This window comes from Salvelinus fontinalis, chromosome 6, assembly GCF_029448725.1.
Source record: "Salvelinus fontinalis isolate EN_2023a chromosome 6, ASM2944872v1, whole genome shotgun sequence".
NCBI classification, from domain to species: Eukaryota; Metazoa; Chordata; class Actinopteri; order Salmoniformes; family Salmonidae; genus Salvelinus; species Salvelinus fontinalis.
Window position 1 is genome coordinate 50,783,044 of NC_074670.1, and position 23,830 is coordinate 50,806,873.

Genomic DNA, 23,830 nt, shown 5'->3' on the forward strand with positions numbered 1-23,830 from the left:
GAACACTGAAGTCCACAAGCGAAGGGAAAAGGTGAGAGGAGGAGAGCATATGCGAGAAGGAATTATACAACGATCAAGGGATCATGCTGTTTCTATCTGGCTGTTTCTATGTGGCTGCTATGAAAGTGAACTGTGTTTGCATGTGATCAGGGGTGTATTCATTCCGCCGATTCTGTTGAAAAACGTTTCTTAAACGGAAGCAAACAGAACAAAACGGGGATAAACATAACCTGAATTTGTCCAATAGAAACTAATTTGCAACTGTTGAACGAATGATTACACCCTAGATCAGCTAGATGCAGGCAAAAGTGTGCAAGGCGAGATTGAATGTGCCAATGTCTGTCACCTTGATTACAAAATGTATCTCGACCTGCGCACCTACGTTGTAAACTTTCATTCATAGGCTAGGTTGTAGCAACCTCACGAAGAGTATAGGGAAAACTAGAGTATCATGTAGTAGCCTAAACTTATTGATGTTACATTGAACTGGGTGAATGTAATATAAATGACAGTCATCCAATATGCTGCAATAGAAATAAGGTCATGCCCATAATAAAAAAATTATAAAAAATGTGTATCGTCCTCCCTCATCTTAAACAACCCTGATGAACAACACTGGTGAACAACACTGGTGAAAACTGCCCCAAGTCTCTCTGCTGCCTGTGCTCGTCTAAACACCTGCCTTAAGGAGATAAGAGCTTGGATGAAGCAAAACTCCCTTCAACTTAACAGCCGCAAAACCGAGGCTCTACCCCTCACCGGGTCCAGGTCCATTGTATCATTTCAAATCCAAAGTGCTGGAATACAAAGCCAAAACAACAAAATATGTGTCACCTTCCCAATAATTTTGGAGCTCACTGTAGACGTGTTCCTTGTTGTGTTTGTAGCGTCATGTGCTCTACTTTTAGAGAACTCTTGCGAATGGTGCTTGTTTAATAAAGATAGATGAAAGCTGAATCAATGCCTGCAAGATCACTTGAGGATAGTACTCTACATAAAATAAAATAATAACATTGCGTTACTGTAACGCTCGTCTTTCTCCTCATCTGAAGAGGAGCAAGGATCGGGCCAATATGCAGCGTAGTTTAAAGACATAATCATGTTTATTTAAACGAAGACGAAAAACACTTGAACAAACTACAAAATAACAAACGACGTGAACAGACCTGAACTTGAGAACAAAACACACGAACGAACGAAACGAAACAGTCCCGTGTGGTACAAACACTGACACAGGAACAATCACCCACAAACAAACAGTGAGAACAGCCTACCTTAATATGGTTCTCAATCAGAGGAAACGTAAAACACCTGCCCCTGATTGAGAACCATATTAGGCTAATGAAAATGAACCCAACATAGAAACACAAAACATAGAATGCCCACCCAGCTCACGTCCTGACCAACTAAACAAAGACAAAACAAAGGAAATAAGGTCAGGAACGTGACAGTTACTGTAAGATAAAAAACACCACCACATTTTCCTCTCATGTGGCTAAAACTCAACAGCGCATTCCGCTAGGCAAAACACAAAGGTAGGCTCTGCAGGCTACTTGGAAACAACACTGTATAGTATAACTCAAGATCTAAGCGCGTATCCCAATGAAACTGGTCTGAGATCAAATGGTTGGTATGCAGACGCTGCATGGACGTTTCACCAGTAAAACGCTGCCAGTCGTGAATTATCATTCACAACTGGCAGCAAGAAATGTGAAGGGAAGGAGACCAGAAAAATATGTGCCTAACGTAGAGGTAAAGAAACACATGCGCTCGGGAAAAAGTCAGAGTCCTGGAAAAGTCCGCTCCGCAGCCACAGCCTTATTATTAGTAGTTGTAGCAGTTGGATTAGAATGATTTGAAAAGAATCACAGCCACACTATCATCTTGTTCCTGGCTTTAAACTAACCTACTGTAGTGGACAAAGGCTGTTGGGTTTATAGAGGAGCAGACAGGATCACTATGTTGACATTCTGCCAAAAGTCCCAGAATCCCCTGAGGATGTCCTGTGATGACATCATGAGAGTTCCACCGGAGCCAGTCTGGCCGGGGGTCTTATCACCGTGGCCATCACCCCACCGCAGTGTCTGAGTCCAGGAGGGGAGACCAGTACACATTTGCCTCTACGGTCAGCCAGGGGGTCACTGACACATACCTGCTGTCAGGGGACACAGAGGGATGTGTTGGCTCATTTTTGAATGACTAACTTGTACGTATGCACCACCACAGGCCGCAAACACACAGACCGATAATATCAACAGATTTCTCAGAATCTCACATGGACACACATCCTCCACTCTTGCCTGTGTTAGAACGAGTAGAACTTACATGGCCAGCGCAGACAGGAAATGGTTCTGGGTTCCGAAGTTATATCGGACCCACATACAGCTCGTAGTTATAGAACATTTGCTGTAAGGACAAATACCTATTATTTTCCCATAATGACTGTCGCTCCATGGGTACACTTTACATTGGAATTTACACAAGAGTAAAAGTATTTCTACTGTTCAAACATGCATGCCTTGATAACATCCACTGAGCTATTGTGTGTGGTACTGACATTGACTTGCATTATGTAAAAGACCCAAATCATGTCATGGGTGAGTACAGCACAGAGTAGTGTGGTTTTTGTGGGTGTAACTGACAATATAGTGTGAAACCAGACACAGAAAGTTTTGGGGAAGATATCCAACAAAGAAAGGCTTCAAGAAAATATAACAATTAGCAAAAATAATATATAAACCTGTTATAATTTTGCAAATTAAGCAAATGATGACAGCTATTCAATTGAATTTCTGTCATTTCATTCCTACAGCAGTTTATATGCTGTAGCTAGGTATACCATTTTAGGTTGATGATTATATCAAGGCATGGTCGATTTGTTTTTCCGCTATTGTATTTTTGTGCCAGCAAGGCCTGTACCATTAAGAGTGTGGATAATTTATAGTTTTATATGAAGACAAAACAAACATAATTCCATAGTACAGTCTGGGATATGAAACCTCCCCATGCTCAATTTCCTTTGGATTATATGGTCCCAAATGTCCTAATAAATATCTAGAGTTTATTTCATAATGTTGACACAACAATGTTTTATTCACGTCGTGTCCCACCCATTGGGTTGAATAAATGTAACATCACCTGCATGTAATAGTTCATTACCTTAATTCAACAACCTTCAGAAAATAAAGTAGTAAACTTCTATGATCCACAGTTAAATGCATATCTAAAACTCAGATGACCAAAGTAGCGCCACTGGCAAAGAACCACAGGAAAGGAACCACAGGCGTCAAGCACAAGTTTCAGGCCCTCAATCTTCACACAGTAGCAGTGTCTAAGAACCCACATATGTCAACAGTTAGTTTTATACAATAACGGTTTAAAAAGGCAGTAAAAAAAGAAAGCTAAGTTCACAGAAGCATTGATTAAGTGACTGTGATGTTCATGTTAAATGGGTGGGTGCCACTTTATTATCTCGTGAGCGCACGAGAGTTATGGGACAAGGGAGAGAATAGAGAAACATATACAATGTAATAGTAAGAATGTAAATAAACGGGCCCAGGGTTCGCATTTTCCTCCCACTGGATTCCCCTCTTATCACTAACAGCTACACCACAGTGACAAGATAATAATACCATCGGACAGTAAACAGAAAGCGAGACCTTATTATTAACTTTCCAGGCCATGTTAAAATGTGCACTGGTAAATATGTACAGCGGTACATTTCATCCTCCACGGCCCTTATTGAGTGATTTTACAAGCTGTTCTTTATAAACGGCAGAGCAGTGGAAAGGGCAGGGGAGGAGGTGAAGCGTGTGAATGCTCAGTAAACACTCGTCTGGTGACGAGTAAATTCAGTAAAATCAATATTTAGCTATGTGGATCTAAAATTGGATATAAAAAAATGTTTGAGCATTATAAGGTGGACGCGTGAATGGAAACAGATATGAGATGAGGATTTCATGGGACACGCACCATGTCTGTGCGTTTGCTTACCAGAAACTATTTTTTACTGTATATAAACGGACGTGAGTGGAAGAGAGGACGAGTAGTCCATTAGGGCAGGCTTCAGTCACCGATGTCCATTAAGTTCCGTTTGAGAACTCAAACAACGTGAGTAGGTCTATAGTGAATCCCAGATCCTGGGTAGGTTCTCCAGGATCCTCCGGCGATGCGACGGGTTCGACACTCCGGCTGCACGCAGGTCCTCCTCTGTGATGCCACTGTGGAGAGAGCAAAGGTCATTTAGGTATCCCTGACTGACTTAGCCCACCGAGACCAAACAAATCAGGTTCCATCCACCGTTATTCCTCCTCTCACCTGAAGTAGTCCAGGTCGTCCCAGCCGTTGAGGCTGAGTCCCAGAGTGTACTTCTGTAGACCCAGGGTGCTGAGTAGTTCTCGCACCGTCTCTGGAGCTCCATATAGGACCTGTATCAAACACCAAAACAAATGTCTAGTCAAAAAACTGAATGATAAAGCCTTAGGTCTGGGCCAATTACTAGGCACCTACAATCTAAAATAGATTCCCTCAATCTCACACAAATTATCAAGGAACCTACCAGGTACAACCCCAAATCCATAAACACAGGCACCCTCATAGATATAATCCTGACCAACCTCCCCTCTAAATATAACTCTGCTGTCTTCAACCAGGATCTCAGCGATCACTGCCACATTGCCTGCTTCGGTAATGGGCCCGCGGTTCAACGACCATCCCTCATCACTGTCAAACGCTCCCTAAAACACTTTAGCGAGCAGGCCTTTCTAATCGACCTGGCCGGGGTATCCTGGAATGATATTGACCACATCCCATCAGTAGAGGATGCCTGGTTATTCTTTAAAAGTGCTTTCCTCACCATCTTAAATAAGCATTCCCCATTCAAAAATTTTTAGAAATAAGAACAGATATAGCCCTTGGTTCACTCCAGACTTGACTGACCTTGACCAGCACAAAAACATCCTGTGGTGTTCTGCATTAGCATCGAATAGCCCCCGCGATATGCAACTTTTCAGGGAAGTTAGGAACCAATATACACAGTCAGTTAGGAAAGCAAAGGCTAGCTTTTTCAAACAGAAATTTGCATCCTGTAGCACAAATTCCCAAAAGTTTTGAGACTAAAGTCCATGGAGAATAAGAACTCCTCCTCCCAGCTGACCACTGCACTGAGGGCTAGGAAACACTGTCACCACCGATAAATCCACGATAATTGAGAATTTCAATAAGCATTTTTCTACGGCTGGCCATGCTTTCCACCTGGCTACTCCTACCCCGGCCAACAGCTCCACACCCCCCGCAGCAACTTTCCCAAGCCCCCCCCCCCCCCCCCCCCTCTTCTCCTACACCCAAATCCAGATAGCCGATGTTCTGAAAGAGCTACAAAATCTGGACCAGCTGGGCTAGACAATCTGGACCCTCTTTCTAAAATTATCCACCTCAATTGTTGCAACCCCTATTACTAGCATGTTCAACCTCTCTTTCGTATCGTCTGAGATTCCTAAAGATTGGAAAGCTGCCATTGTCATCCCCCTCTTCAAAGGGGGAGACACTCTAGACCCAAACTGTTATAGACCTATATCCATCCTGCTCTGCCTTTCTAAAGTCTTCGAAAGCCAAGTTAACAAACAGATCACCGACCATTTTGAAACCCATCGTATCTTCTCCGCTATGCAGTCTGGTTTCGGGGCTGGTCATGGGTGCACCTCAGCTACGTTCAAGGTCCTAAACGATATCGTAACCGCCATAGATAAAAGACAGTACTGTGCAGCCGTCTTCATCGACCTGGCCAAGGCTTTCGACTCTGTCAATCACTGCATTCATATCGGCAGACTCAACAGCCTTGGTTTCTCAAATGACTGCCTCGCCTGGTTCACCAACTACTTCTCGGATAGAGTTCAGTGTGTCAAATCGGAGGGCCTGTTGTACAGACCTCTGGCAGTCTTTATGGGGGTGCCACAGGGTTCAATTCTCTGGCCGACTCTTTTCTCTGTATATATCAATGATGTTGCTCTTGCTGCTGGTGATTCTCTGATCCACCTCTATGCAGACGACACCATTCTGTATACTTCTGGCCCTTCTTTGGACACTGTGTTAACCTGTTGGGGATGGGGGCGCTGTTTAGACTATTTATGCTAATTTGGCTAATTTTTTAAACGGCTTCCCACAAAATCCTTGATCGTACAATATGCATATTATTATTATTATTGGATAGAAAACAGTCTATAGTTTCTATAGGAGTTGAAATTTTGTCTCTAAGTGGAACAGAGCCCATTCTACAGCAATTTCCCTGACATGGAGTCAGATTTGAGAAATGTTGGCCACTTTTCTGAAGTCAGTTAAAAGGGCACTGTCGTTGCTATGACTATACGGACACTTCTTACGTCTTCCCCTGGATGCCTTTACGTGATGACGATTCCAACGGGGTCGATTGCGCGTTCACAGGCCCTACAAATGAAAAAACCCTGAAGCTAGTCATTCTTTGGGAGCTGCGTCATGAGCCTAGAGGACACCGGCGCGCACCTGTTCCAAGCGTTAGTTTAGCCTGTTATATTTCTCCGGTCATCTTTTCACTCGTTATAGGAGTTAAAAACATCATAAAGTAGTTAATTTAAAGCGTTTTATAGCAATTTATATCCGTTTAGTGCGATTTTGGGACATTTATTTTTGCAACGATGTGAAAAGTTGGGCACGCTTTTCAGTTCATCCCGAACGCAGTTGACATTTCCACATGGCAAGAGGACAGCTTTCCACCAAAAGACGATTTCTCCCAAGAAAGGATCCTTTGCCCAAGATACTGATGGAAGAACAGCTCAAGGTAGGACATTTTTATTATGATAAATCGTGTTTCTGTCGAAACATTTTAGTGGCTTAGGACGCCATGTTTTTTGACGTAGCTTCGCTTGGCGCAAACTGTATTGAAAAGTAAGGATAAATTAAAAAATGTAATAACGCAATTGTATTAAGAATTAAATTGTCTATCAATCCCTGTCCACCCTATATTTTTTAGTCACGTTTATGAGTATTTATGTATAAGAGTAGATCACTGTCTAAGTGGCGCAAGGACATTTTCTGACCAGCTGAGCTACATTTCACATTGTCTAACCATGATTTTGGTGGCTAAATATAAACATTTTCGATCAAACTCTATATGGATTGTGTAATATGATGTTACAGGAGTGTCATCGGAAGAATTCTGAGAAGGTTAGTGAAAAAATTAATATCTTTTGGCGATGTTGACTTTTATCGCTCACTTTGGCTAGAATCAATGCTGGGCTGCTAATTGCTATGTGCTAAGCTAATATAACGATTTATTGTGTTTTCGCTGTAAGACACTTAGAAAATCTGAAATATTGTCTGTATTCACAGGATCTGTGTCTTTCGATTCGTGTATGCTGTGTATTTTTACGAAATGTTTGATGATTAGTAGTTAGGTAAACACGTTGCTCATTGTAATTATTCTAGTCCATTTGTGATGGTGGGTGCAATTGTAAACTATGCCATATACCTGAAATATGCACTTTTTTCTAACAAAACCTATCCCATACCATAAATATGTTATCAGACTGTCATCTGATGAGTTTTTTTGTTGGTTAGGGGCTATAAATATCTTAGTTTAGTCGAATTGGTGATGGCTACTGGTGTTGGTGGACAAATAAAAGATGGTGGATTATGCTAATGTGTTTTTAGGTAATAGATGTACATCTTTACATATTGTGTCTTCCCTGTAAAACATTTTAAAAATCGGAAATGTTGACTGGATTCACAAGATCTGTGTCTTTCATTAGCTGTATTGGACTTTAATGTGTGAAAGTTAAATATTTAAAAAAAATATTTTTTTTGAATTTCGCGGCACTGGTTTTTCAGTGGGGGGGGGGGGGGGGGTGTGCCGCTAGCGCCACGCTGATCCTAGACAGGTTAACAAACCTCCAGATGAGCTTCAATGCCATACAACACTCCTTCCGTGGCCTTCAACTGCTCTTAAATGCTAGTAAAACTAAATGCATATTTTTAAACCGATCGCTGCCTGCACCCGCCTCCCGCCCAGCATCACTACTCTGGACAGTTCTGACTTAGAATATGTGGACAACCACAGATACCTAGGTGTCTGGTTAGACTGTAAACTCTCCTTCCAGACTCACATTATGCATCTTCAATCCAAAATTAAATCCAGAATCGGCTTCCTATTTCGCATAAAAGCCTCCTTCACTCATGCTGCTAAAAATACCCTCGTAAAACTGACTATCCTACCGATTCTTGACTTCGGCGATGCCATTTACAAAATAGCCTCCAACACTCTACTCAGCAAAGTAGATGTAGTCTATCACAGTGCCATCCGTTTTGTCACCAAAGCCCCATATACTACCCACCACTGCGACCTGTATGCTCTCGTTGGCTGGCCCTTGCTTCATATTCGTCGCCAAACCCACTGGCTTCAGGACATCTATAAGTCTTTGCTAGGTAAAACCCCGCCTTATCTCAGCTCATTGGTCACCATAGCAGCACCCATCCGTAGCACTCGCTCCGGCAGGTATATTTCACTGGTCATCCCCGAAGCCAACTCCTCATTTGGCCTCCTTTCCTTCCAGTTCTCTGCTGCCAATGACTGGAATTAATTGCGAAAATCACTGAAGCTGGAGACTTATATCTCCCTCACTACCTTTAAGTATCAGCTGTCAAAGCAGCTTACCAATCACTGCACCTGTACACAGCCCATCTGTAAATAGCGCACCCAACTACCTCATCCCCATACTGTTTTTTATATTTGCACCCCAGTATCTCTACTTGCACATCAGCATCTGCACATCTATCACTCCAGTGTTAATGCTAAATTGTAATTATTTCACCACTATGGCCTGTTTATTGCCTTACCTCCCTAATCTTACTACATTTGCACACACTGTATATAGATTTTTATTTTTTCTATTGTGTTATTGACTGTACGTTTGTTTATCCCATGTGTAACTCTGTGTTGTTGTTTTTGTCACACTGCTTTGCTTTATCTTGGCCAGGTCGCAGTTGTAAATGAGAACTTGTTCTCAACTGGCCTACCTGATTAAATAAAGGTGAAATAAAAAATAAAAGAAACATTTTATATCTACCCACCTCTTTCTCCCAGCAGTAGCCTCTTTCTGCCGCCATGGCCAGGTCATTCCTCTGGGCCGGTCTCTGGCATGGGGTAGATGGAGCTTCAAGGGCCACTGGGAAGAAGTCTACCTCGCTGAGTGACTTGGCTATCTGCAGGGCTGTGAGGGAGTGGTCCCCAAGGGGCCCAACTGGCTGCTCCACCACCCACGGTGCTGAGGCCTGGGTGTGGGGTACACAGGTGGACACATATGGGTAGAAGGCTGGGAGTTTGCTGCTCCGTACAGGGATGGCTTGTTCCTGTTGGTGCACCCTAGGCTGTTCTCTCCTGGGGGTCTCTCTGATGATGGCGGAGTGGTTCATGTACATGTTCCTCAGGTTCTTGGCAGGCAGGATGGAGTCCTGGACAACATTTTTTTTGCTTGGTCGTGGTTGTATGGGTTGTTCATGATAGTGAGAGGTGGGGCTTGGGGCAGGGGGGATTGGCGATGGGTCCTTTGATGGGAAGAGCTGATAGGAGGAGTTGGTCTGGGGTGGATGATGGTCATTGGTGGAAGGATAGTGGGGCAGGATCCCTGGAATCTCGATTTCAGTGAAGTCCGACCTGCGAGGGGACTTCCTGTCACAGCCACGCCCCCCGAAGAGTTTGGGTAACTGCAGCGCGGAGTCGCCGGCCCAGACCACCTGAGGGTCCCTGCGAGGGGGTGGAGACTCCTCTACTCTTCCCAGGACAGACACACCTTCAAATATGAAGTAGGCAGGGTTTGTGTAACTGCTAGGGGCCGGCTTGGGTGGAGGCGGTGAGGATCTGAAATGGGTGGACAGATAATAATGAAAGTAGGCTAAATGACAAACTATACTATCTTCCATCACTAATCATATCTCGGAATCATATGCTGACAATGTATGTTGGCTGGTTTTACAATGAGTGGCTTGAAAAACACCAAAAAGATCCTCACCGGCTGATAGGTGCCCGAGTGGACGGAGGAGACAAGCATCCCCTCACCAGAGCCTTCTCATCCTTCTCAAAGCAGAACCATTCTGAAAAAGACAAAACAGATGTTTCCTGGACACCATCTAACTAATGTCTTCTCCATATGTTCTGTATTGTCTGGGGTAAAGGCTGCCCCTGGCGTGTGGTGGCAGTGTTCATGTGTGTTGTCATGGCAATGCATAATGCCTGACCTATAGGGCAAATGGCACCCACTCACACTGTGTGTCCTTTGAATGTCTCAGGATGCATCTGGTCAGGGTCAGTCAGCGAGGAGCCAAAAGAGGAAGCCAGGGCAGAGACCACAGAGAGAGAAAGCCAAGCCTTGGATCAATCAGGAACCAAATAGAGGAAGCAATGAGAAATACACAGGAGAACCAGAGGGCATATGGACTGTCGCAACAGAAGCCCAGCGGGAAGTGATAGTGCGAGCAGAGGAAGGAGAGGAGAACAGTGATGAGGTTGGCGGGAGGGCAGCCAGGCGAACCCACCGTAGATCTTCTCCCGTGTTCCTCGCCGGTCCTTGGGCACGTGGACCCTGACCCGCCCACGTATGGAGCCCATCTCCTCACCCCGGTGGGTCAGAAACGTCTCAAACTGCTCTGCTGCGCCGATAAGGGAGCGCAGCGCCACACAGCACTCACCTACAGAGTCAACAATAGGATCAACAATGGAGTGGACACTGATCCCGGCCTAGACACCGATCTCTGGTAAGTTTAGCTTTTTTCTCTCCTAATAGTTAAGATTTGAAGACTGTACACTGGTCTTTGATCTGTGCCTAAAATACACTTCAAAACATCTAAACATCTCAATGACTAGGGTCAAAGGGCATTGATTGACTAAGTGACTGATGAGAGGGGAAATAGTGAATGGTGGTGGTTACGAACAGGAAGGGAAGGAGTAATGACCAACCGTATGACTCAAATCCGTCACATGACTTGACAGACAGCAGGAGGTGCTGATCCTGAAGGTACTCCATGTCTGAGAGGATCGGGAGAAGCTATGATATGTAGACACACACAAACAGGTCAGCTATGCGTCTTTGGTATGAGTTTGCTCATCTAGCTCCAGATTGATGTATTTACCTTGGGCAGCTGCTTGGGGGACCAGCCCAGTTTGAGGAAGCCAGGCACATCACAGCTCTGTGAGTCATTCTCTACGGAACGGCGGATCTCTGCTCAAGACAGATATCGACTTAAATTATTCATCACATAAGTCACAGAGTATATTATAGAACTATAGATGAACTAGACGAGAAACGGTTAAGGACAAGGCACCTTCAAGGCAGGATGAGTGAAACTCAATGAAGAACTTGGCTTTGCTGGCAGTCTTCACAATGGCCTCAACACCTTCCAACTCCATCCAGGCCCTCTCCATGCTAGAGTTTGGGTCTGTTTTGTAGTGCAAAGAAATCGAGGCTCACAAGCAAGTATCACAGTTATATTATACGACGTATATTAATAAAAATTCTTATGTCAAAATAACCACAATCACCTGTTTTGGAAATGAACTGTGATGTCACCCCTACATGGAATGTGGCAAAAACAGGCGAGTGGTCGCTGGTGAAGATGTCATCTGTACAACCTGGAGACAGAGAGATCTCAGTCATAATGATACAACCGTATCCATTATCCTTATTCTGTTAACTGCACCATCATACAAGCATTCTTATGTCACTAATGATCACTTCAGCACTCTATGCTATTCAACCTCAATCAAAACCTGCGGCATAGACTAAAGTAATGATCCTTTAATGGCTATGATGGAGTATGCTGTATGGGGAGTATTTGCTGAAGGAGGTCAAAAGAATTCAGGCCCCTAGACTTTTTCCACATTTTGTTATGGTTACAGCCTTATTTTAAAATGTATTTAATTGATTTTTTTCCCTCAATCTACACACAACACCCCATAATGACTAAGCAAAAACAGGATTTTAGAAATGTTTGCTAATTTATTAAAAATAAAAGTATTCAGACCATTTATTCAGTACTTTGTTGAAGCACCTTTGGCAGCGATTCCAGCCTCGAGTCTTCTTGGGTATGACGCTACAAGCTTGGCACACCTGTATTTGGGGAGTTTCTCCCATTCTTCTCTGCAGATCCTCTCAAGCTCTGTCAGGTTGGATGGGGAGCGTTGCTGCACAGCTATTTTCAGGTCTCTCCAGAGAAGTTCGATTGGGTTCAAGTCCGGGCTCTGGCTGGGCCACTCAAGGACATTTAGAGACTTGTCCCGAAGTCACTTCTGCGTTGTCTTGACTGTGTGCTTAAGGTCGTTGTCCTGTTGGAAGGTGAACCTTCGGCCCATTCTGAGGTCTTCAGCGCTCTGGAGCAGGTTTTCATCAAGGATCTCTGTACTTTGCTCCATTCATATTTGCCTCAATCCTGACTAGTCTCCCAGTCCCTGCCACTAAAAAACATCCCCATAGAATAATGCTGCCACCACCATGCTTCACCGTAGGGATGGTGCCAGGTTTCTTCTTGAAGTTATGCTTGGCATTCAGGCCAAAGAGTCAAACCTGGTTTCATCAGACCAGAGAATCTTGTTTCTCATGCTCTGAGTCTTTAGGTGCCTTTTGGCAAATTCCAAGCGGGCTGTCATGTGCCTTTTACTGAGGAGTGGCTTCCGTCTGGCCACTCTACCATAAAGGCTTGATTGGTGCGGTGCTGCAGAGATGGTTGCCCTTCTGGAAGGTTCTCCCATCTCCACAGAGGAACTCAAGAGTTCTGTCCAAGGCCCTTCTCCCCCAATTGCTGAGTTTGGCCCGGGCGGCCAGCTCTAGGAAGAGTCTTGGTGGTTCCAAAACTTCTTCCATTTAAGAATGATGGAAGCCACTGTGTTCTTGGGGACCTTCAATGCTGCAGAAATGCTTTGTTACCCTTCCCCAGATCTGTGCCTCGACACAATCCTGTGTTCCTTCGACCTCATGGCTTGGCTTTTGCTCTGACAAGCACTGTGGGACCTTATATAAACAGGTGTGTGCCTTTCCAAATTATGTTCAATCAATTTAATTTACCACAGGTGGAATCCAATCAAGTTGTAGAAACATCTCAAGGATGATCAATGGAAACAGGATGTACCTGAGCTCAATTTCGAATCTCATAGCAAAGGGTCTGAATACTTAAGGAAATAAGGTATTTCTGTTTTTTTATTATTAATAAACGAGCAAAAATTTCTAAAAAACAGATTTAGCTTTTTCATCAAGTGGTATTGCTGATGATTTGTATTTCTTTAATCCATTTTAGAATAAGGCTGTAATGTAACGAAATGTGGAAAAAGTCAAGGGGTCTGAATACTTTCCGAAGGCACTATGTCTGAATATAATGTTACCAACAAAAAATAAACTCAGCAAAAAAAGAAACGTCCTCTCACTGTCAACTGCGTTTATTTTCAGCAAACTTAATGTGTGTAAATATTTGTATGAACGTAAGATTCAACAACTGAAACATCAAACTGAGTTCCACAGACATGTGACTAACATAAATGGAATAATGTGTCCCTGAACAAAGGGTGGGTCAAAATCAAAAGTAACAGTCAATATCTGGTGTGGACACCAGCTGCATTAAGTACTGCAGTGCATCTCCTCGTCATGGACTGCACCAGATTTGCCAGTTCTTGCTGTGAGATGTTACCCCACTCTTCCACCAAGGCACCTGCAAGATCCCGGATATGTCTGGGGGGAATGGCCCTGGCCCTCACTCTCTGATCCAACAGGTCCCAGACGTGCTCAATGGGATTGAGATCCGGGCTCTTCGCTGGCCATGGCAGAACACTGACATTCCTGTATTGCAGGAAATTATGCACAGAACGAGCAGTATGGCTGGGGGCATTGTCATGCTGGAGTGTCATGTCAGGATGAGCCTGCAGGAAGGGTACCACATGAGGGAGGAGGATGTGTTCCCTGTAACGCACAGCGTTGAGATTGCCTGCAATGACAACAAGCTCAGTCTGATGATGGTGTGACACACCGCCCCAGACCATGACGGACCCTCCACCTCCAAATCGATCTCGCTCCAGAGTACAGGCCTCGGTGTAACGCTCATTTCTTCAACGATAAACGCAAATCCAGCCATCACCCCTGGTGAGACAAAACCGTGACTCGTCAGTGAAGAGCACTTTTTGCCAGTCCTGTCTGGTCCAGCGACGGTGCGTTTGTGCCCATAGGCAACTTTGTTGCCGGTGATGTCTGGTGAGGACCTGCCTTACAACAGGCCTACAAGCCCTCAGTCCAGCCTCTCTCAGCCTATTGCAGACAGTCTGAGCACCGATGGAGGGATTGTGCGTTCCTGGTGTAACTCGGACAGTTGTTGTAGCCATCTTGTACCTGTCCCGCAGGTGTGATGTTCGGGTGTACCGATCCTGTGCAGGTGTTGTTACACGTGGTCTGCCACTGCGAGGACGATAAGCTGTCCGTCCTGTATCCCTGTAGCGCTGTCTTTGGCGTCTCACAGTACGGACATTGCAATTTATTGCCTGGCCACATCTGCAGTCCTCATGCCTCCTTGCAGCATGCCTAAGGCATGTTCTCGCAGATGAGCAGGGACCCTGGGCATCTTTCTTTTGGTGTTTTTCAGAGTCAGTAGAAAGGCCTCTTTAGTGTCCTAAGTTTCCATAACTGTGACCTTAATTGCCTACCGTCTGTAAGCTGTTGGTGTCTTAACGACCGTTCCACAGGTATGTTCATTCATTGTTTATGGTTACTTGAACAAGCATGGGAAACAGTGTTTAAACCCTTTATAATGAAGATCTGTGAAGTTATTTGGATTTTTACGAATTATCTTTAAAGACAGGGTCCTGAAAAAGAGACGTTTCTTTTTTTGCTGAGTTTATGTCCTAAACCAGGGATGGGCAACTAGCTGCCCACAGCCGCCCTTTTGTAGGCCTGTGGCCCAATAATAATAATAACAAAAATACTATTTATTAAACAAATTATATATATATATTTGTTTTTGTTGGAACTCAATCGGGGTCTCAACTTCCTGTTGAGAGTTAGAGTAATAGAATACACAAGGTGCAATTTAGAAATGTGCATCAGCAGTCATTCAATTAGCACGTGTCAGCATTCTTTTAAACGATTGGTAAGTTAGTCTAGCGGCCAGCTATCTAAACTTGTAGTAAGCATGGTCCAGTTACTGACCGAGGTGGGGCCCATTGATCATCAGTTATCACATAAACTGCAAACATTTGCCTGCACCCTGTGGCAAAATGAGTAGAATTGCAGGAAATTAACATTAAAATGTAAATATCGGTCATCGCTGTCATGAGTGGGGCCGCTAAAATGTTTTCTCACAAGAGGATGGGGTTGGGGGTGTACGCAGACCCATGAGCCACTGCGGCCCCTCATGATGAGTTCTGTTTTTTTGTGGCCCCCAGCCCCATCAAAATCATCCATGTCGTAAACCTAAACCCACCATAGGAGTTGCAGGTGATATGTGTCTCTGAGTAAGACTTCCACAGAATCCGGTCACACCATGATGGCACATTGACACGCACCTGTAGACACAGAATAGAAGAATGGCTATATTTATTGTGTGTTTGTGTGTGTTCGATGCGGACACATTGAACATAGAATTGATTTAGAAACATGGTATTATATAATGTAGGGAACACTGCATCCCAATCATACAAGCCATTTCACTCTGTGAGGTAGTTTTAGTAGTCATGATGACAGCTGCCGTCAAAGCATCCACCCCTTGTGACCCCAATAGAGACTGATTGGGTTACACATACAGTAAATCCAGTCGTGAGCTATACTTATTTGTGTAGAATGTTTAGGGGGGCAAGTTACACTAGTTGCAAAGGCGAAGGTTCCCAACCTAGCATTATGCAATTCCCTTATTTGCTGACTGCTTTCACAAGGCTCACAAATGATGCTTTGTGTGGATTATTCATCACTTACTGCTTGAATGTAATTCAGACAACACGCTGATTTGGACACAATGTAGCTTTGAGAGGTTGTGTCAGATAGTGTCACAGGGAGATAGACTCACGCCAGAGGTCTTGTACTTCTGCCACAGGTAACTGTCCCTGGACCCCCTCTCGTACCGATAGGTGGGCGGAAACGCAATCTTCTCTTCCTCTTAACCAGGACAAAGAGAGAGAAAGGGAGAGAGAAGGGGTAGATTCCGAGACAAAAGCAACGAAGAGGTGAAATTATTGACAAGAATAAATAACAGGTATTTTCACCCACACAGGAACATGCAGTTTGACATGACGTCCGTAGGATGCTACTCACTGAAATTGAGGAAGGCCTTCCTCTTGTGTCGTTCTCGTGTCAGCTGGTCAGCACACATGAGCTCATCAAACTCCCGCTTGGACACATGTTTCAGAATGTCCTGTAAAGCAATAGCGATTCAGTATGAGAGAATTCAAGGTACGGCTCTGGGTCTATGGAGATTCTTGATTTCAGGTTACACTACATCTGATCTATTTGCTGGGGAACAACGAAACAGAGAGCGGAGAGGAGACAGGGCTTGTCTGACCTGTACGTCCAGATCTAGTCTGTAGTTGAGGTCTCCACACCAGAAGAGATGTGTGAAGCGCAGGCTGACGTCAAAGGCACTGAGCTGCCGGTCACCCAGGGACAACAGTCTGAGGATGTCCGCACAGTTCTGGTTCCTCCTGACAAGCCCACAAGCACAGGGAGGGACAACATCAACTCACACACATAGACACGTTGCGTACATCCATTGGAAACGTATACACTCTACAGCCCTGGCATGTCCTTATATAGAAAGGACACAGTGTACATCAATCTGATGATAGTTGTGTTGAACATTACCCTAATGTTTTATCTGTCAACTAACACCCAAATGATATACCAAAGAGCTGACCATTGGAAATAGGTGTGTATACAGTTGTGTATACCACAGGAGGTTGGTGGCACCTTAATTGGGGAGGACGGACTCGTGGTAATGGCTGGAGCGGAATTAGCGGAACGGTATCAAATGCATCAAACACATAGTTTGATGCCATTCACTCGGTTTCGGCCATTATTATGAGCCGTCCTCCCCTCAGTAGCCTCCACTGGTGTGTACAATATGTACATACCTAACTACTTTCTCACTGCCAGAGGTCAGATGGCAGTTGACAAATCCAAAAGAAGTACTGTTGAAGAGTAAGGAAACCCCAACAGCACCTTTATTTCCTGGAAACAAACAGATTTGACATTTAAAGGTTAACCTCATTTAGTTAATAAAACACAACATTTCATTCCTGTTAATCATGCTCTGACGTCACAGATCAGGGGTGTCAAACTCATTCCATGGAGGGTACGAGTGTCTGCAGCTTTTTGTTTTTTCCCTTCCAATTAAGACCTAGACAACCATGTGAGGGGAGTTATTTACTAATTAGTGACTTTAATTCATCAGTCAAGTACAAGGGAGGAGCAAAAAACCCGTAGGCCCTCCATGGAATGAGTTTGACACGTGTCTTTGGCTGTAGGCTATGCCAAAGATACAGTATGTGTCCGTGGAGGCTGCTGACGGGAGGACGGCTCATAATGCCTGGAATAGAGTCAATGGAATGGTATCAAACATGTTGTTTCCTTGACATTCTATTGACTCCCTTCCATCCATCACTATGAGCCGTCCTCCCCTCAGCAGTCTCCACTGGTATGTGTATGTGTATACTACGCATTCATTTCTGAGACGAGGAGGAGGGTGTGGTGTTATGGGTAGCCGACCCATAGACGACCCAAGTAGGGGCCTGGTATCATACCCAATGTGTTCCCCAGGCCAGTCTTCACACTGGCTGTGTTTACATGGCTGATGCGACTCTCGTGCTCCGGCTTCACGAACACTGCTAGCCTCATGTTCCACAGCGACTGTACTGCCACCTGCAGGACACATAACCACAGAACACTATAACAGAGTGTCACGTTCCTGACCTATTTATGTTAGTTTTTGTGTGTTAGTTGGTCAGGACGTGAGGTTGGGTGGGCATTCTATGTTATCTGTTTCTATGTTGGTTTCGGTTTGCCTGGTATGGCTCTTGATTAGAGGCAGGTGGTTTGCGTTTGCCTCTAATTAAGAGTCATATTTAGGTAGGGCATTCTCACTGTTTGTTTGTGGGTGATTGTCTCCTGTGTCCGTATGTTATGTTCGTACCACATAGGACTGTAGCGTTTGTTTGTTTCGTTTTCGTTTCGATGTCGTCTGTTACCTGTACGTAAGTTTATGTTTAGTTATGTAAGTTTATGTTCAGGTCTCGTCAACGTCGTTTTGTTATTTTGTAGTTTTGCAAGTGTTTGTTTCGTTTCGTGTTGCCATCTTTATCGTTGTGTTAATAAAGATGGCTTATTTCCCAAAGCCTGCGTTTTGGTCTGAGGATCCTTCTCTCCTCACCTCATCTGAGGATGAGGAGAGCGTCACCCGTTACACAGAGCAATCAAGACATAGGCCTACAGTACTGCTGATTGAAAAAAGCTAAAGTAATGATAACATATATATCTTGATTTTTCATGGAAGTATCATAATCATAGACATAAGCAATCGTTTTTAGACATTTTATTGCTAGGCTAACTCCAGTAAGTATCAGGTAAATGGATGAGCAATAAACCTTAACTTCCAGTTTATACCAACGATTTATATATACACTAGATGACAAACAGGGGAAGCTATTTTGAAGCCACCGCACCCCCATCTTGACACTCCTCCACTGTTGTAAATTTTTTGGGGGGAAGCTATAGAAATGCATAGTTTTTGCCACGTTTATTCCATTACAGACACATTAATGCACACTTTTTCATTATATTATGTGAGCTAAACATATAAATAAAAAGTGTAAAATATTTACAATTACTTTCCTTAAAGCATACTTTTTGAAAGTCTGAATGTTACTGTCCCCGCTACAACAACAAAATACTGAAATCGATGTCATTTTGTTCTTAAAACATTTAATTGAAATACTGTAGAATTCCATTCATTCCTATGGAGAACCTTCTCTCCTAGGGAGTGCCAATACGGTGGTTTCAAATCCTCTCATTGGCCAATACATAGCATCCGCAATCCAGGGTTTATATAAGTCATTGGTTTATACACTCTTTTCTATTACCTCTTTGTGCAAATACAAAAAGCGTGTAAAGTAACTGTCACAGAGAGATAAACAGCTCTCATTGCTTCAGGATGAATGGTAAAAGAAAAAGTATATCAAACAGATATCCTATAAGGTGAGCAAGGGCATAATGACAATCAGAGACACTGAAAGCTGGAAGAAAGGGCCAATAAGGTATAGGGACAGAAAGAAAGAGACAGAGATGGAAAGATGGCGAAAGAGCGACACATACAGTAGAGATGGAGGAAAAGAGGGACATGGAGATGGAGAAAAATAAGCAGAGAGAGATGGAAAAAGAGGACTGGGGACAACAGATGGAAATGAGCTGTTTGCTAAATCTGGTGCAACATTTCCTTTCTCCGTGTTCTAAAACTTATGTTTTTGTTGTACTTTGTCTCTGTCCCAATTTTTTTTATAGTTAAATGGAGGACAAAAGAGGAAAAACTGATGCTCACCTGTTTGTACTCTATATGAGTGTAGCTGTGTAGGGTAGTCTTGATGTGCTCGGTCCACTCCTTCTCCCCCTGAGAGTTCTCCTGGGTACCCAGGGCGTAGATGTCATGAGGCAGCAGAGCTGTGGACTCATCTGGGGTTCGCCCCAGACCACAGCACGTCACCCAGGACTGCAGACTGCGAGGGGGAGGGGAGCCACCTGGACACACAGCCATTAAGATCATTAGTGAGGGTCCAACTCAGTATAGACCACCATCTAGTGCTTCAAATAAAAAAAGGGTGTTTCTAACAAGAAAATTGTGGCTTTCTAGTGTAATAACCCTGTAATAACCCTGTAATAACCCTGTAATAACCGTAGCCATACCAGTAAAAGTACTGATGTCAGACAGTAACAGCGGAAGACATATTACTCTAGGACAGTGAGGTTCTATTGATGTCATAGTTACCCATATTCCAGCTGCCCACAAACACAGAGATGACGTCAGGTTCGCTCAGATGGGAGTGTCTGGTCTTCATCAGCTGTAGCAGCTGGCAGAACGCCTCCCGTTTCTGGAGGGAAGAGAGAGTGTTCTCAGTCAATATAAAAACCGCAATGGAATCCAATGGGTGGCAAAATACACAGATTAATGTAGACCTGTATGTACCCTTGCACTCTCAAACATGAGCTCTCGTGGGGTGCTATGATGACTGTCCACTACCATGCGCAGCTTGGCTGGACTGCTCTGGAACTTGACTAGCTGCAGAACTGACACGTGCGCACGCAAGGAAAAAGAGGGGAATCGTTAGGACCATTGAATGCTTCTTCATCGAACTCGGTCAAGTAATGTCAGATGTTGATGTTATTCTCTTACTCCGGTCGTGTGAGACTGTCTCCGCTCCGAATGACCCGGCCTTCCTGTCAAACAGCAGCACTCCTGTGTCCAAGTCCACTGACACTGTCTGTCTGCCGTAACGCACCATCTTAATCTAGACACACACACACACAAAGATTATGCAAGATATACAATATTGTACCACAAAAATTATCAAAATATGATTAAACAGCTGGTATGCCCCCCTAAAAGTATGAACTGCCCTTTGTCTCTCTCTGTCACCTGAAAAGAGTGGACAGGTATGGGCCTGGCATTGTTCTTGGCTACAGGGACTAGTGCTGGAGCAGGGGCTGGAGCTGGAGCAAGGGCAGAAGCAGGGGATGGAGCAGAGACTGGGACTGGAGCAGGGACTGGAGCTGAGACAGGGGCGGGCTCACGGGAAGGGGCAGGCTGCACAGCCAGGTTGTGATTGGTCACAGCATCTTGAAGAGCTTTCAGCACCTGCACAGTAAGAGCATAGAGAGCTTTAGACTTTATAGTAAATTAATATCAAACTGGTTTGCATTGGGGGATAGTGTGTGTGTGTGTGTGTGTGTATGTATGGGGGTACATACCCTCTTCTCCAGGGAGGACAGCAGGCTGACCAGGGCAGAGATCTTACACAGCAGGCTGTCCAACTCCATGTCTGGACCTCTACCCATATTCTAAAAGGAGGGACAGTAATATACTGTATTAAGTAGCTATGTGCTATGTGCAATACAGATATAAATATAGAATTGTACCCCATGAATGGAACATATTTAGAGGTGTTTTATTTAAAACTTTTTTAACAGTGATGCGCCGTGAAAGTAATTTCTCAATTAGTGCACTAGATGGCGTAGCAGATCAGATTTCCATTCATTTCCTGTCTTCTTAGTTTGTGGGTCTGTTGTGGACCATAGTAGAGTAGACAGTGTTTGACAGACAAAGTAGGACAGACCGGGTAGGGGCCTTCCGAGTGGCACAGTGGTATAAGGCACTGCGAGTCCAGGCTCTGTCGCAGGAGACCCATGGGGCGGCACACAATTGGCCCAGCGTCATCCGGGTTAAAGGAGGGTTTGGCCGGCAGGGATGTCCATGTCCCATCGCGCACTAGCGACTCATGTGGCGGGCCGGGCGCAGTGCACGCTGACACGGTCTCCAGGTGCACGGTGTGTTTCTTCCGACGTGTTGGTGCGGCTGGCTTCCGGGTTAAGTGGGAATTGTGTCAAGAAGCAGTGCGTTTTGGTTGGGTTGTGTTTCGGAGGACCCACGGCTCTCGACCTTCGCCACTCCTGAGTCCGTACGGGAGTTTCAGCGACGAGACAAGACTGTAACTACCAATTGGATGCCACGAAATTGGGTAGAAAATGGGGTAAAAAAAAGAACAGACCGGGTAGGACAGACAGGGTATATCACAGATGGGATGTACCTGTGACTTGGTTGAGGTTAAAGGGCAGGTGGGATGGTCAAACACTTTGGCCAGCGTCTCCAAACTGGACATGGTCAGATCAATCTCACTGTGGATCAGACAATCAGTTTCATTTTCTCCCAACAAATCCATCACATCACAAACACTAAATGACATACAACACTTTAACTGTAATAGCAGTAGCAAAATGCTGAAACCCACCTGTTGAGTCCCTGGCATGCGGTGCCCAGGGTGTGGTGTAGATGGCGTAGGCCTTTTGCTCCTCTACGTAGACCCTCCACATCCAGAGGCAGCTCACTGCACAGATACTCACTGAGCAGCCCAACCACCTCACCTGCCATGCTGTGAAACCACAGTAAAAAAATCTACATTTTATGTGGTTTTTCCATCATTTTACCAGAAAGAGTAGATAAAACTAACGGAATAACGGAACTAACGTTTTTTGTGAGTGTTCGCAAACGTAAGCCTTGTTGAAAGCAGCACACAGGCAAGCTGAAGAGGAAGGGAGATACCTAGATGCCACAGGAAAGTACTACAGTGCTAAAGTACCCTAAATAGCCCCAGAACAATATAGCAAATTTTTCCCTATTTATGTGTACCTGGGTGTGTTGAGCTCCTGCAGCCTGTGGAGGAAGAGGAGGTGGGGGGATGAGGTGACTGGGGGTCCTGCTGGGGGAGCTGTACTGACCGAGACTGGGGCTGGGCTGGGACTCCACACCAGCCCTGGCTTCTCATCATCACCTGAGCTCTCCTCACCAGGCTCTGTGTCCCTCCCCACAGGGTACAGCAAGGGGGTGACCAGACCCTTATGAGGGTGCTGGTACCCCAACACCAGGTCCCCCAGCGTACGGAAACAGTTCACCTGCACCCCTTGAGATGTCTGTGGGGAAACACACTGTGCTTATACATACTGTGGTTATACATACATGGGCTGTGGTTACCCAGAAAGGTCAAAAATACCATAAACACATGATACAGAACCTACGCAACAGGTGATCTTCATGAGAGTTTCCTTTATGTACAGGATAGATGAACAAATTCCCTGAATTGGTGCCACAATGATCTGCAAACCGTCCATCAAGATAATGTTTATAAACTGTTTCTCTAAAGTTCCTAAAGCTTGGAAGACCGTACAAATGTCTCAAATCCATATGAACCTGTTCAGGATACGCATGTGTTGTTCGAACAGTGTCCACCAAAACAAAATGGACCTGGATATACTCAGGAGGATCCCTTGGAGTAGAGGTGCGGTCTCTTAGGCCCTGGAGGTGCCAAACAGAAGTCACAACCACTCACCTCTGTTTGCATAGCCAGAACAAGAACCACATCAAACACTCACTGCCAAGCAGGCTGCAGAAACCACTGCTAATCAGCCACAGGACAGGAGATGATGTCACAAACAACCCCCCCCCCCCCCCCAAATTCTGGTCACTGGCAAGGTTGGCTGCCACGAGTCACAGTGTTCCAGCAGTTTACTAGCCGACCCCTGTGTTCTGAGCCAGTCTACCGTACACACGCACAAACGCTGCCCGCTATAAACACTCCAACAGCCAGCTGTCTCAGATACGTACAGTAAACATGGAGGGGAAACACATATTCAACAGCCATAGACAAACACATTAAGTGCCAGTCACACACACACACACCGCGGGCATAGACATATTAGATGCCACGGACACACTCTCAGACACAGGACCCAAAGGGGCACACAGCAACACTGCAAACTAAAAGCCCCTTTCCTGTACGTCTTATTTTAGAAACGTTTGTTTTCATTGTGTGGTTTGAAAAACCCTTTTTGGCAGACATTACCTGCCCCAGTTGCCAGGGACTCCTCTAATGGTTTATGCATTTTTTCGAGGAACTCTTGAAAAGTGATTACAAAGAAAATACAGACTAAACGACTCAGGGAGACAAAAACGGCCTGTCTTTTAGCTCAAAATATCCCTTCTATAAAATAGCACCCTCAGAAAAACAAGAAAGCAACCACGCAATCCC

The 23,830-nt window shown here is 44.7% G+C and overlaps 1 protein-coding gene across 1 annotated transcript in view; it reads right to left on the minus strand.

Annotated features, from left to right (window-relative positions):
* Nucleotides 1-602: 602 nt before the first annotated feature.
* Nucleotides 603-23,830, minus strand: part of LOC129858036 (phosphatidylinositol 3,4,5-trisphosphate 5-phosphatase 2B-like) — a 31,902-nt gene continuing 8,674 nt past the window's right edge. The window contains exons 3-26 of the mRNA XM_055926917.1: nt 22,435-22,715; nt 22,037-22,177; nt 21,836-21,923; nt 21,000-21,089; nt 20,668-20,886; nt 20,425-20,539; nt 20,218-20,318; nt 20,020-20,122; nt 19,576-19,772; nt 17,786-17,903; nt 17,117-17,213; nt 16,549-16,687; nt 16,302-16,401; nt 16,057-16,145; nt 15,478-15,559; nt 11,564-11,653; nt 11,347-11,460; nt 11,155-11,243; nt 10,982-11,069; nt 10,561-10,713; nt 10,038-10,119; nt 9,100-9,886; nt 4,318-4,427; nt 603-4,220 (exon numbers count right to left, since the gene is read on the minus strand). Of these exons, the coding sequence (XP_055782892.1) occupies nt 4,121-4,220; nt 4,318-4,427; nt 9,100-9,886; nt 10,038-10,119; nt 10,561-10,713; nt 10,982-11,069; nt 11,155-11,243; nt 11,347-11,460; nt 11,564-11,653; nt 15,478-15,559; nt 16,057-16,145; nt 16,302-16,401; nt 16,549-16,687; nt 17,117-17,213; nt 17,786-17,903; nt 19,576-19,772; nt 20,020-20,122; nt 20,218-20,318; nt 20,425-20,539; nt 20,668-20,886; nt 21,000-21,089; nt 21,836-21,923; nt 22,037-22,177; nt 22,435-22,715 (3,573 nt within the window). The 3' untranslated portion in view covers nt 603-4,120. The remainder of the gene's footprint in view (nt 4,221-4,317; nt 4,428-9,099; nt 9,887-10,037; nt 10,120-10,560; nt 10,714-10,981; nt 11,070-11,154; nt 11,244-11,346; nt 11,461-11,563; nt 11,654-15,477; nt 15,560-16,056; nt 16,146-16,301; nt 16,402-16,548; nt 16,688-17,116; nt 17,214-17,785; nt 17,904-19,575; nt 19,773-20,019; nt 20,123-20,217; nt 20,319-20,424; nt 20,540-20,667; nt 20,887-20,999; nt 21,090-21,835; nt 21,924-22,036; nt 22,178-22,434; nt 22,716-23,830) is intronic.